The 15,516-nt window shown below is 35.6% G+C and overlaps 1 protein-coding gene across 7 annotated transcripts in view; it reads left to right on the forward strand.

Annotated features, from left to right (window-relative positions):
• The window catches only part of CSNK1G3 (casein kinase 1 gamma 3), a 128,314-nt gene extending 118,427 nt beyond the window's left edge, over positions 1–9,887 (forward strand). For all 7 annotated transcript variants that reach the window (XM_036847136.1, XM_036847133.1, XM_036847135.1 and 4 more), the window contains one exon: positions 8,210–9,887. In XM_036847136.1, the coding sequence (XP_036703031.1) occupies positions 8,210–8,264 (55 nt within the window). In that variant the 3' untranslated portion in view covers positions 8,265–9,887. The remainder of the gene's footprint in view (positions 1–8,209) is intronic.
• The last annotated feature ends 5,629 nt before the right edge of the window (positions 9,888–15,516 follow it).

Consider the following 15,516-nt stretch of genomic DNA (forward strand, 5'->3'; position numbering starts at 1 on the left):
GGCTCCTGCCTGTCTTTCCCAGCCTCATTTTCCATTCTGAAGTCTATGTTCCGTCAGTTCCTTAAGTCTGCCATTGATATGTTATTCTCTTTATCTATCTCCCACTTCTTGAAACTTCTTGGATTTCTTAAAAACAAGGTCTTTTTTATCTTAAGATCCCCAAGACCTCAACAAATTATTACTAAATAATTGACTACATAATGTAGTCTATCCATACAATGGGCTATCAGTTAACAATATAAAAAATGAAATTGAAAACACGATGCTAAGTGACACAAGCCAGACATAAAAGGCCACGTATTATATGATCCATTTACATTAAATATGCAGAATAAGCAAATATATAGAGACAGAAAATAGACAGTGATTGCCTAGGGCAGCTTTGAGGAAGATGGGAGTGACTGCTGATAGGTTATATGGTTTCTTTATGGAGTGAAGAAAATGTTTTGAAGTTAAGTAGCGATGCGGGCTGCAAAACTCTTTGAATACATTAAAAACCACTGAATTATACACTTTAAAAAGGTGAATTTAATGATGTGTGAATTATATCTGAAAAAAGCAGTTATTTAGAAAAATGGATAGCAATCCATGATTTCAGGGAAGCTTTATTCCAGATGGGCTACAGAGATCCTCAGATCTTCCCCAACTCTTCACTAGTTAAAAACTCCTTTAAAACACACAGCATCTTGTCTTGTCTTTAATCAGGGTTATTCTGACATTCCTACAGGCTTATTATTGCATTCCTTGTATCCTCTTCGTCTATGATTAAGAAATGTGAGCGTGATTTCTTCTTCTAAATTGCGTCTAATGCTTCTCTTCTCTCTTCCACCATTTTATGGGTAGCTAGAGACCTGCTTAGAATTCTTTTTCAGAATTTGTTTACTACTTCCTTCTTTTCTTCTTACCTCTGATTGGCAGAGATCCCTCTCACCCCATCTCATTACTAGAATGTATTCTACAACGGATATTTTAGAGTCTCATGTTTCCTAGAATAGTACCTCATGGGGTAAATGTATGATTTCCAAGTGATGGAAAATAGTCTCTTCCCCCAAGATAAAGTGGCTCCTTCATTAGTAATGAGATTTTGCCTTACCTTTTTTTACTGTAGCAGAGAATTTTTTTTTTAAGGCAGGTGATACAAATGATAGCACCCTCATCATTTCTTCCAGGAATTTAGGAGAACAAGGCTTCTTTTAAGTTTAGTTATTGAGTTTTTAAGTACTGTGAAGTCATCTTTTTTCCTGTTTCTCTGTTTCTCTTTTTTTCCCGCTTTCCATCATTTACTGAACAGTTATTGTGTGTTTGGTAATATGATGATTATGAAGATAAGTCAGGGCCCTTTTGTTCCATTAGAGAAGATAGTACGTACACCAGTGAATTTTACATAGTGGTTCTCACCCTGGCTTCATATCACAATCATCTGGGGAGTTTTAAAAATATGCCAGTACTTAAGCTGTACTTTCTGAGTTGTAGGGTCTGGTTACCAGTATTTTTTAAATGCCTTTAAGCCAATTCTAAGGAGCAACCAGGATTGAGAATCACTGGTCTAAAGCAAGGTATTATAGGATTAGCAGTATGGAGTTCAGAGACTGGAGTATGCACTGCTAGCTGAAGATCAGGAAGTCTTTGTGGGTAAGGATACATTTGCACTAGTTCTCAAAGATGAGTATGATTTGGCAAGGGAATGGGGGTCAGAGAGAAGAAGAGGTTGAGCAACAATGTGGAGCAAGGAAAGAATGGGTTAGTTTGAGTAGTAACCTGTGCACATAGAGAGTGTGAATATATTGGGAACTGAGATAGGCTAAGTGCCCAATCTTCAAGGGCCTTTAGTAGCAAGGTAAAATATAAATAAATTGGACATTATCTTTCTTAGCACAAGAAAGCATGCTGTGGGTTTTAAGCCAAGAAATGGTATAATCAGACTGAATCTTAAGAAAATTAATTCAGCAGCAGTTTGAGACTTATGTTGCTTCCTGGGGTTCCTCAGATCGCAGAAAATCTCTATTCCCTCTTTCCCTCCCTCCCTTCCTCCCTCCTTTCCTTCCTTCCTCCTAAAGTACAGGCTGCCTGGTAAGGAAGGCTGATGGAGGATGAGACTGAGAGGAGAATAGAAATAGGTTGGAACCAAATTTTAAAAGCTGTGTGGACTTAATGCCTCAGACAGTGAAGAACCATTGCTGAGATTTAAGAGGAAAAGGGCATGGCCATATTATGATGGGGGAAGTTTGGATGGCAGATTGGAGAGAGGAGGGTCTTAGGCTAGAAGTTAGTTAAAAGGCTCTTAATGGTGGAGGCAAGAAGTTATGAACTAAGCCAGCATGAGAGGGTGGGGAGATTTTAAAAGTCATTTCAGACTTGAGGAACTAATTGCACGTGGATGGAGAGGAAGAAATTGAAGGTGAGGATGGGTCTGCAGGTTCTTAGTTAGAGTAGTTATGTGGTCTTGCTCTCTGATCTAAACTTACTTGCCTAACCAAACAGTTTCTCATTTTTATAATCGAGAGACCTAGAGAAATGAAATTACATTTCAAGTATAAGTTTTCAGGGGAAAAATCCTTTGTCAATGAACTAAAGTTTAGATGTCATGAAAGATATTTTCTGTATACTCATCAACCAGACGAGGAGAGGCTAGGTTCTGGAGTCCTAAGTGGGTGGGGTCTGGCAGGTACCAACAGTCCCTCAACCGGCAGATGAGCCAGTGAGTCATTGTAGGGACAGATAAGAATTTCAGATCCAATAAACCCACACACATATGGTCACCTTATTTTTGATAAAGGAGGCAAGGATGTACAATGGAGAAAAAGACAGCCTCTTCAATAAGTGGTGCTGGGAAAACTGGACAGCTACATGTAAAACAATGAAATTAGAACACTCCCTAACACCATACACAAAAATAAACTCAAAATGGATTAAAGACCTAAATGTAAGGCCAGACACTATCAAACTCTTAGAGGAAAACATAGGCAGAAAACCCTATGACATAAATCACAGCAAGATCCTTTTTGACCCACCTCCTAGAGAAATGGAAATAAAAACAAAAATTAAAAAATGGGACCTAATGAAACTTAAAAGCTTTTGCACAGCAAAGGAAACCATAAACAAGACGAAAAGACAACCCTCAGAATGGGAGAAAATATTTGCAAATGAAGCAACTGACAAAGGATTAATCTCCAAAATTTACAAGCAGCTCATGCAGCTCAACATCAAAATAACAAACAACCCAATCCAAAAACGGGCAGAAAATCTAAATAGACATTTCTCCAAGAAGATATACCAATTGCCAACAAACACATGAAACGATGCTCAACATCACTAATCATTAGAAAAATGCAAATCAAAACTACAATGAGATATCATCTCACCGGTCAGAATGGCCATCATCAAAAAATCTACAAACAATAAATGCTGGAGAGGGTGTGGAGAAAAGGGAACCCTATTGCACTGTTAGTGGGAATGTGAATGGATACAGCCACTATGGAGAACAGTATGGAGGTTCCTTAAAAAACTACAAATAGAACTACCATATGACCCAGCAATCCCACTACTGGGCATATACCCTGAGAAAACCATAATTCAAAAACAGTCATGTACCACAATGTTCATTGCAGCTCTATTTACAATAGCCAGGACATGGAAGCAACCTAAGTGTCCATCGACAGATGCATGGATAAAGAAGATGTGGCACATATATACAATGGAATATTACTCAGCCATAAAAAGGAACGAAACTGAGTTATTTGTAGTGAGGTGGAGGGACCTAGAGACTGTCATACAGAGTGAAATAAGTCAGAAAGAGAAAAACAAATACCATATGGTAACACATATATATGGAATCTTAAAAAAAGAAAATGGTTCTGAAGAATCTAGGGGCAGGGCAGGAATAAAGATGCAGACGTAGAGAATGGGAGAATGAACTTGAGGACACGGGGAGGGGGAAGGGTAAGCTGGGACAAAGTGAGAGAGTGGCATGGACTTATATATACTACCAAATGTAAAATAGATAGCTAGTGGGAAGCAGGGAGATCAGCTTGGTGCTTTGTGACCACCTAGAAGGGTGGGATAGGGAGGGTGGGAGGGAGACGCAAGAGGAAGGAGATATGGGGATATATGTATATGTATAGTTGATTCACTTTGTTATAAAGCAGAAACTAACACATCATTGGAAAGCAATTATACTGCAGTAAAAATGTTAAAAAAAAATGTAAAATCAAGAAAAAACTTTATTTTAAATTAAAAAAAAAAAAAAGAACTTCAGATCCAGACAGAGGAACATGCTTCAGTTTCTGGGTAGACTTTTGAGAAGAAAGTATATGACATAAATCCAGGAAGACAAGCCATGTTCTCCAAGAAGAAAAGGGCAATCAATAACGGGAAATGGTGGTGTGATGTCAATAGGAAAACCTTGGCTATTATTATCTATGTTTTCTACAGAATTTAGGACATTGACCCATTATGATTTCTTGTTTCCTACCTAAACAGTATTTCAAGCAACAGCCTTAATGTTAATCAGAAGCAGAACTTAACATTTATTCCCAAAGGATTTAAGACTAGAGATGTGGCTTCAAAGCTTCTAGGCTAGCCACCAAATGATCAGGTCAGAAGCATGAACCTGACTTGTGAGGGCCTACTGGCTCACTGGAACCACACAAGGAATAATCAAGAAAGAGCCAAGAAAAAGAGAATCATTGACAAGAACATGATTTAAATGTCTGGTCAGCTTATTCTTTCCCCAAGGTAGTTGTCAATAGCCTAGATCTGAGGAGACCCCACATGAGGTATGAACTAGTGGATAAGAAAATGTAGCCACTGAGCAGCAAGGAGAGAAAATATCCTTGAAAATTGTAAAGGTGTGAGTTATTTTCTAATACCAGATAATTTATTGATAAAATAACTTGCTCACGTCATCTGTGAAAACTTCTGTATATGCTGATTCCCGGAATCTGTGCTGTTATTTGCAGTTATTGTTTTCAATACCACCCGCCCCCCAACTGTACCAAGTTAAAATTACATGGTTTCTTTTTATGCATTTGCCTGCTCTCGTGTGAACTGATGACATGGTGTCCACTCAGTATCTCCAGGGGTCAGCTTATTGCATCCAGGACGAGGCCTCATTGAAATGGAGACGCAGAAGGGTGACCTGGCAGTTGGATATAGAAAGCAGTGCTCCTTGCAATTCAGAGTCCTTTAATAATTTGGTGCAAATCATCTCTCTCCAGAAAAGCTTCCACGGGCACTAAAATCTGTATTTTGTAAGGTTTCACTAGGGTCTGTGGCCCAAGGGTAAGAACTTTAGCTTTAGAACATGCTTTAGAGTTTTGACCAGGTTCTTACTCTAGAAGTTAGTTGCATTTATGAGGCAAATCATTCATTAATTCAATAGGTATTAAATGAGTACCAACTTTGTGCCCATTTGTGGGATGTATCTGTGAGCAAGACCTTAGGAAACTTACATTCTATGTGGAGATAGATAGTAAGTAAATAAATAAAATCAATTCAGATTAGTACTATGTACTGTGGAAAATAACACAGTCGTGTGTCAGAGTGGCCATATGCGAGAAAGTGTTTTAGACTCAGTGCTCAGGGCAATTGAGATGAGACCTAATTCATTAATCACTAAGACTATAAATCAGCTGTTTTGATAATGACTTTTAAGAAGTCAGCCGCAAGGTTAATGTCAATTTCCTTCTTAACTGCTGTGAGTATATCATATTTTGAGAGCATCTCTGTTCTCTGTACTTGGATGCATTCATATCGCATAAAGTAATGCTGTCCTCTAGTGGTAGTCAGTTTAATAGCATGCCAGCTCTACTTAGGCAAATGGCAAATCTATTTCAAGGGTGTACTCTATTCAGTGGGATTTATTTCTAAAAAATAGATGTCTTTTTTAGATTGCTTTTGATTTTAAAAGGTCTCTACAATTATAATGCATTTGAAGATCTTATTTAATCTTAAATAAATGCTTGGAGTAGTTTTCTGTGTTCAACAATACTTACACAATGGAAGGAAAGATTACCTAGGAAATAGGAAGCACTCAACTCTCAGAACTGAAAGCAGATTAATGGTAAAAAATAAATCAGACAAGGTGAAGTACTAATTCAAGTGTGGTAAAGCTGAGACTTGAACTTGTTCATCAAAACATCTATTATATTCAATTCCCCATTCCAAAAGGCTTATGTATACCTTACAACACTTTTTTAGTAGAAAACTTTTTAAAAGAATATACTTAGGAATTTGAAAAGACAAATGACATTATTTAGGAACAGTGAATATTGTTAATAAAACTTTATATTAAACAATAAATTTCCATTGATATATGACCATATTCTTAAATTTAATATTCTAATTATTTGGTCTTTCTTTTAAATACTAATTTTTTAATTTTTTTTTTTACAATATGGACATTTTCTAACTCTTTTCTAAGTTTTTAATTGAAAGGTTCTTTTTAGAATAATGATTTTTATCTCCTAGTAGTTTTTTGTTTTGCTTTTTTATTTTAGAAAATATATATAACAGATTTGAGAAAGTATTAGGTACTTAACAGTTAGAAAAATTTGACTTACTTCTCTAAGTCTAGGAAAAATGTATTGTGCCTAGAGTCTTCTTTTACAGTGGTGTCTCTTTTTAAGGCCCTTGATTGGGTAATTTATTTCCATTCTTTCTGGTAGTTACCTCAGTAAGAGTAAAACCCATCAGGATTGATAATGGCACATATTTCTAGTTGAATCTTTATCAGCTGATATATACAATTTTGAATTACTCACATTCCATGGTCTAGTCATTATGTACTACTTGAATGCAATTTAAAAATGCAATTGTGTAATTTGGTTTTGAATGCCCCATAGTGATTTCATAATTATGGCATAAATCACAATAAATGGTCTGAAATTATTTTTGACTAAAGATAATGTGAGTGGAGAGAGTATGTAATTTAACTGGACAGTGTGGATTTTTGTTTACATTTATTTCACAGAAATAACGATATCTAGCCTTTATTTCATCTTCCATGATCTTTTGCTGGATAGGACACCTGAAGCTACATGGTCTCTTTTATTTTACGCTTAGCTTGAAAATGTTGAGTTAATATTGTTTTATGAAGGTGGACTGGTAAGAATTAAAGGAACATCTTTGTAAGGACTTCAGTGGGGAAAAAAAGGAGCCTCTCTATATGTGGTACCTGTCATCTTGATATTCTGATAGATTGACTTTCTTTTAGGTATGGAAGGGGAAAATGGCCAGACCTTTATTTGAAGGAATGCTAGACTTTTAGAATATATCTACATGTGTGTGTATTTGTTTTGTTAGTTGCTGATCAGTGATTCTCATTTAACTTTCAATTCCTACCAACCTCAGCATTGCTCTACATGTGTTGCATTTTCTCATGACTAGGAGAATTTACTGTGAGAAAAACTAGTTCTCTCAGGGATCATGTCTACGTTTTTTCGGCCTAGGAGTAAAAACCAGATATTTCTTAAATAGACTACAAAAACTGAATCAGTTTTCAATTGCAAAACTGAATCATCTTGATTATACTATTTTAAATGTTAAGCATATTTTTACCTTAATTAAAATAACTTATGATCAACTTGACCTTCTTTAACCTCTAAAGAATTAAAAGTGCCAATCTTAGCATTCTTATTCTCTTTAATGTATTTTCTCTCTTCCACTTCGTAAATATGATGGAAAATGTTTGTTGAAGAGTGTTTTGGGGATTTATCTTTTTAGTTTTGGAATCTAAACTAATTCTTAGTGAAAATAAAATCCCCAGATTAGGCTCATTATTGCTTTTCTAACAATGGCTTCAACAATCATATATGAATACCAGGAAAAAAGGGAAAGAATACATAAGATGTACTTTATATAACAGCATGCCATTGCCAGAAATTAGTATCTAAAATAGAATGTGATGGGTCAGTTGGGGTTCAGAACTTTATGGCTTTTTAGTTAGTCTTCGTGCAGAGCCTTTTCAGTTTAGTGGCTCCTTTTAATGTTGCATAGAATGTCTTGCTATTCTAAAAAGGCACACTGATGAAATGATAGTAACAACTCTGCCATCGTTTCACTAATATATATGCTTCATTAGTATGTTCACTGTTTATGTTGCACTAGCCCGTGGCTTTCTGTGACATTTAAGTTAATATGATAGATTCAGCCTTACTTTGAAACATTTTAGTATTTTTATAATAAAAGGAGTATTTCCCTCCATCTGCAGGTGCTGCTGTTTTTTCAAACGAAGGAAAAGGAAAACCATACAGCGCCACAAATGACTCTGGACACAGACAGATCATGGGGAGTTACTTACGTGTTCATCTGCTGTCTTGTGATTAAAATCATCTCTGTAGTGACCACATATATTTTCAAGGACTCACTGTTAGAAACAAAAATGTCATACTTTCATACTTCATTTTGTGGTTGTCTTACATTCGTATTTTTTTCTAATTTAACTTTTATGGAAGCTTTAAAGTTTTGTCAAAACATGAGTGCTTTGCCCATCATTGAATGGAATGGACCAATGAGGTGATATTGATGAATTACAGTTCTGTAGAACATTTTTCAGAAGCTCTCCTCCTGTTGTAGAAAGCAGTACAGTATCTTAAATGTCAACCAGTTATATACCTAATCTGGTTTTTATAACTTCTGTAAGAGAATAATCAAAGAGGAATTTTCTCCCCAGTGGATAATGCAACAGAGAAAACAGAGTTGCCCAAATATTTAAAAGAAGTTATCCCTTGAGAAGATCATTATCTGTGTGACATCTGCATTGATTTCACTGTTACTGATGGTACTGCTATTCATGAGTCATATTAACATTCTCTCTGTGAAATCATGGTACAGTTACTGCCCAGAGGTACTGAGGAAAAAGCTCTATGGGTTTGGTAGATGGTAGTGGTAAAATGAATCACAAGTAGTGTGGTAAATATGAGCTCTGCTTTTGTTGCACCACTATGTGAAGTACAGTGTTGCCGAAGTGGCAAAAGCGCTTATTTTTTAAAAATGCAAAATATTTGTATAATGTAACTTTATGCTTCCAGTTAATAATGTATGTTAGACAGCAAGAAATGAATACTTTGAGAAATGAGATATGTTGGAGTTTTTTGAAAAATACACTAAGGAGAAGGAATAAATGTGAATCTCACCGCATCATATGAGGCTGAAGTCTAAGGAGATCCCACTGAAACCTGCTGCTGAACGATTACATTCTCCTTAAGCAGAAAACTTTGGATGTGCCACACAATGGTGTCTGTTTATTAATTATTTGCCCTTTGATTTTAAAAAAAGACCCGCAGCAATAAAAACGGGGTCACTCTATTGCCCTCTGTGCACATTAGTCTCTTGTATTCAACTTTGCTGGTTCTCTGGAATTTTCCTACTTTTTAGCATAATTTTGATGATTGAAAACTATTTTGGAGAGGATGGGTCAGGTGCTTTGTCCCCATAGTCTTTTGAAGTGCCTGCATATGAACAAAGTAATGGTTCTGTAAAAAAAGGAAACCCATTCCACTTTTCAAGTATGCTTTGTTTTAAGCCATGAAGACACAGGTATACTTTTGTCACATTCTACTAGCCAGAATTTGCAAGGAGAGTTAAGACAAAAACTCTGGCTAGAAAGATAATTATGTTGTTCAAATCTCACATTCACCTTTCATTTATGAACTTGTTGCTTACTCCTTCCACTCAGCCCCTTCTTTTTGTCTTTCAGTGTGTGCCTCCGGGCATGCTTATTTATTTTTATTGTCTCAAGGTAACATTTAAAATATGTAATTAAAGTAAATAAATCTACATTTTTGACTTCATTATTGCATTTACAGGAATTTAACTGTACTTTGTAATTTATTTTTCTTATTAGCCAAAAGTTCAGTGCATTGTTTTTGATGAATTAGGCACCCATATGAATACCGCAAATCAGGACATTATCATTGTTGCTCTGAATCCTATGAATGATCTTTATAAGTTCTTGATTTTAAAGACCTACACTCAGCCTAGAAAACACTTGTTGTATAATTTGGTCAACAGTTTCCATTTTATCTATTTGTATACTGTCATGATGTCTTAAAACTACAGGAGTTACATACTGAGTTTTTATTTTTGTTTGCTTTGAGCAAGGTAGATGGATGTTTTGGCCATTATAATGTGAAACCACTTCTTTCTTTACAGTATTTGACCAAATTTGTGTGTCTATGATATTTGTAAATACATGCGATATCTGTATTTCTTATCATAAGCCTGTTTAGTTTTATTCTCAGTAGGGTTTTTGGACTGTACAGTGTTTATATGATCTGAACTCCTTATACATAAGAAGGTGTGTATATTAATCCAATTATGGACTTAAAATATTTTAAAACTATAAATACCCTTATTTGCTGCAAAGACCAGTGTGTAGACATTTGCTTTTTAGCAATATTTTTAAGTGCTCCATTTTAATGCCAAGGAATAAGTCTTTTGGCAACACAAACTGGTCAATAATAGGTAATGCAGGTATGTTCAGGTTAAGCCAACAATGTTTTGCATTTTTATGCTTCTTTTCTGTCAACACTAATGAAGTCAACATTGCCTGAATGTCTGAATAATGAAACACATCCCTGTTTAAAAGTATGTAACTGAAAAAGAAATAAAAAATAAAGGTAGTTTTTTTAAACTTGCTCTTTCCCCTTTCCTCTAATATGGGTAAAATAATGCCACTCACTAATTGAAGATAGGAATTTTAAAAATTCAGTTTATTTAATTTACTAAATGTGAAAAGCAGAGCTAAAGGAATATTCTTTTGTGTTTTTGATTTTGTTTTGCTTTGTTGGAACCCTATTGTAAAGAGTACATACCTGGAAGTATCTAAGCTTTCTTTAATGAAAGTTAAAAAAAATTTTTTTATACTTCTCTGAACTCCTTAATAGAGCAATTAATTAGAACTAATGCCACTAATAAACTGAGGGAAACAAGCTGAATCATTTCATCACTTTTCAAAAATGAAGTCATATTATGATGTTCACAGAAATGAAATATTATTAAATCCAATTTTAAGTGAATGACTTTAATATCATTCCAGATGAAGAGCGTATATCTTTGACAGTATCTCACAGTTCATCATTGTGCTAGGTGCTTTAACGGGTTTTACAAAATGGTGCTCTGTTTACTGAAAGATGCCAAAGGTAAGATAAGTCAAAGCAGCACACACTAAGCCCATGTGTGTCCATTAAGCACCACCATTCAGAAACAATAAGATCTAGAGATGAAACATAACAGGTTAAGCATGGGTTAAAAGGCCCTGTCTAGAAATATCTGACATAAGATTAGAGTTCAATCTGAATGACTATAGTTGCATTAGCACCCTTTGCTTTTGCAAGTGACAGAAACTTAACATGGCTTCAGCAATAGGCATGCACATTATTACATTTAACTGAAAAGTCCAGTGATAGGAGTAGCTTCAGGCATGCTTGATCCTGGTGCAAAGTTCAGGAGTCTGTTTTTCTCTTTATCTCTGTTTTGCTTCCTACCCTGCTGTTTTCATTGTCAGGGAGATTCTTCATGTGTGATGGTAAAGTGACCACCCAGCAGCTTCAGACTTCTGCCATAATCTCAGCCAAAACAAAGGACAGTTTCTCTCAACAGTTCCAACAAAATCCTAAGACTGACATTTACTCCTTCATTGGTTCACATGCCCACCCTTGAGCCAACTACTGTGACCCAGGGAATGTTGTTCTCCCATCTTCAGAGGACACACTGAACTGAGAAATAAGGTAGAAGGGGTGTTCCGCAAAAGGAAATGAGGATATTGTTATCAGAAGGAGAGTGAATGGATTCTGCGCAGGCAATCTAGATATCTGCAGTCATGGTGAGAAAAACAAAATAGAGTATAAAGGCAAACTTAATTGTTTTAAATTAGAAAACATTGTTATTACTGAGACTTTTATTAATGTGAATATATTATTGGAAATCACTAATATAGTGAATGAATACATTTGAAAAATGTTTTGGACTCAGGTAAAAACAGAGGTCGTAAGTACCCTATTTGATGTGCTTTTGTTTAAAGGTTTTTGTGATAGAATTGGATTAGTAGAGTTAAAAGCTAACCTTTCTTCTAGAAGAGAAATAAATGGGATTATAAAGCTTTGCTGATGTTTGGGATAACTGGTTTCTTCTCTGACCATCTCTAATACAGACCCACATATTATTTTCTTAGGAAATTTACTTCATAAGAATGCATGGATCGTAACCAAGGAAAGAACTACATATAGAAGTATTCTCAGGTAATACTGCTGGGATATGAAAATGGTTTTAGAAGGAACAGTTGTTCACAGCAGTGTTTACCATACTGTGATTTTATTCAAATTGAAGAACACTCCTGCACTGCTCTAGACTAGGGGTTGGCAAACTTTTTTGTAAAGTTTAGGATTTATGGGCCAAAAGGCAAAATTGAGGCTTTTATATACTTGTGTAATGAGAAAGAAAACAAATTTCCACTACTTTTTTATTGATGAAATTAAAAATATATATGAACACTTGAGTACAAATTTTTTGTAATACAGGTCTAATGGTAAAAATTAAGTTATTTTGAGAGGATAATATTTCACTTAATTGGGGTTTGAAATCGATTGCAAATGTTCATCTGTTATGCTGATCTGTAATGTGATTTTACGTATTTCATCTTTGAAAATGTCTTCATACAGGTAGATACTACCAAATACTGTTGTCAATCCACAAGTGTGTGGATGTTAATTGAGCATACTCACCATTTGGAAGGTGCTTACAGAATTCCATTAGATTCTGCTCTTGATATTTGCCTTTGACATATCATTACACCGCAGATTAATTACTTCCTTTTATAAATTTATTTATTTATTTATTTTTGGCTGTGTTGGGTCTTCGTTTCTGTGTGAGGGCTTTCTCCAGTTGCGGAGAGCGGGGGCCACTCTTCATCGCGGTGCGCGGGCCTCTCATTATCGCGGCCTCTCTTGTTGTGGAGCACAGGCTCCAGATGCGCAGGCTCAGTAGTTGTGGCTCACGGGCCTAGTTGCTCCGCGGCATGTGGGATCTTCCCAGACCAGGGCTCGAACCCGTGTACCCTGCATTGGCAGGCGGATTCTTAACCACTGCACCACCAGGGAAGCCCAATTACTTCCTTTTAAAGGTTAGATGGATGCTCCTTATTTATACAGTTAAGTGGATTTTGAAATATGGAAATTTCCTGTGCACTTGGATTGAGATCCAAAAATGTAGCTGGAACTGCAGTTGAGTTTGGAAAACACATCCACTGTGTGGGAATGGATATCTTGCTGCTCGTTTTAACTAGACAGCATGGGAAGTATATAAAGCAGCTTGACATAACTTGCGATTTAAACAGCATTAGTTGTCATCATAATGACTTTGTTGCAGTATAAATTTCACATATAAGTGCTGTTTTGCCTTGTAATTTTTAAGTTGAAGTTATTAAGAAACATTTTCAAATCTGCAGCAAAAGCTAATTTTCAAATCCATTCAGTGTTCGTTAATAATAGGTGAGGGTGATACTCATTCAGAAAAAATTCACTTTTGGTCCTGAGCTCAAAAAATTGCAATAAAACTTTATTACTGCTATCAAACTGCTGTGTAGTTGGGCAAGTCAGGATATTCAGTTTCTGTTTCTAATAAAAATGGAAGTAATGATAGTTAAGACTGCGAGAGTGAATGAAATTCACCATTGACTTTACTAGTTCATTAACATGACATTCAAATAGTTCCCACAAAATACCTGCTGATGAATAATATAAAGCATAAACATTGACTTTAAACATTTTACATTTTCACAAGCTTTGTAAATTTGCCCAGTAAACCTTTTTCTGCTCCACATGTCTTTACCACCATTAAGTTACTTCACATCTTAGCAGATTCTACTTTAATTAGCACTGATGTTTTCTCAAGTTGTTTTAAAATATTCTTTCTTGTAGTTGTTCCATGGAGACTGTTCACAGAGGGTACTTCTTGAGGCACTTCAAACTCAGTATTGACTTCCCTAGTGATCAATAGCTGGCAGTATTGGTAACATCTATTGACTCATCAAAAGCCAAATCATTTTGCCTTGTCTTTTAGCTGGCAATTGAAGTCTTCAAGCAACTGTCCTTGCTAAAAAGCTAGTGGTCTTCAACATGTTTTTCTCCTCTGGACACACTTTTTAGCTGCTGCAGTCAAACACAATTAACTTGAACTCACCATCAATAAAGAGCATTCTTTGCTTGGCTAACAAATGAGCCACTTGGAAAGTAAGTGGCTTGCACCCTCATTCTCATTTTTTTGTGTGTTTGAATAAATTCTATTGTGATGAGATATTCTGTTTTAAAGTTTTCTAATTGTTCTTACTGTTGCTTTTCTGTGAGTTGGGGATATTGTGATGAGTGCTTAGTCTGGTAATGTGAAAATAAATTGTATTCTTTTAACACAGCTGAAGTGTCATTGCATAATAAACATGATGCTTTGCCATATAATTGTATAACAAAATAATCCACATTCAACTGTGCCTTAAAAGCGTAACACTCAAAGTTCACTTTACTTTTTTTTTACATGATTAATATTCATTAGTAATAAAAATAATAAAATGTCTGTATGACAGTATGTGTGGCACTTGAGATGCTGTCAAATTATAACTGCATCACTGAGATTTGTAGTGTGTTGGACAGCAGTGTAAAGCAGTGAGAGCACCACATATGGTCTCTGTCACAACTATTCAGCTCTGCCTTTGTAGCATGAAAGCAGCCATAGACAATATGTAAATGAATGAGTATGGCTGTGTTCCAATAAAATTTTATTTATGGACACTGAAATTTGAATGTCATATAGTTTTTATGTGTCACGAAGTATTCTTTTGATTTTTTTTTTTAACCCATTTAAAAATGTAAGTACCATTCTTAGCTCGTGGGCCAAATAATAACAGGAGGTGGGCTGGATTTGACTTGTAGACTGTATTTTGCCAACCTCTGTTCTAGACCACGTTGGAAATATTTGGATGTTGGAGGTTAATTTTTTTTAACCTAATTGAGTGACACAACTTATCAAAAGATAACTTTTCTTCACTTTATAAAAGGAAGGGTCATTTTGAAGTAACATCAAGAATTATGATAATGTTAAAGAAAATGCGTCACAGCACATTTGGGAGTTAGAAATAAATGAGATAATTCCAGCTCCCATATGAACTTAGATGTTGAAGCAGTGCATGGTCTTGGAAAGAGCATGAATTTGGGGACCAAACAAATTTAATTTGATTCTCAGCTTCTTCACTTTCCTTGTGAGAACGGTGGCAAGTTATTTGACCTCTTAGCATCAGTTTCCTCACCTCGGATTGGAGTAATGCCTTCTTTGCAGCATGTCTCTGAAGTTTAGCAATGATATTTATAATAGCTCTCCATGCCAGCTGCCATTTACCATTACTTTCGTGATAAACTATCATTGAAAACTGAGCAGCACCTTTATTTCTCACACAGAGTGTATGCTTCTGCTCCTTGAGACAAGAATAAGGTCTGGTATTTATTAAACTGTGTCTTAGATTGAAGCTGT

This window comes from Balaenoptera musculus, chromosome 3, assembly GCF_009873245.2.
Source record: "Balaenoptera musculus isolate JJ_BM4_2016_0621 chromosome 3, mBalMus1.pri.v3, whole genome shotgun sequence".
Lineage (NCBI taxonomy): Eukaryota > Metazoa > Chordata > Mammalia > Artiodactyla > Balaenopteridae > Balaenoptera > Balaenoptera musculus.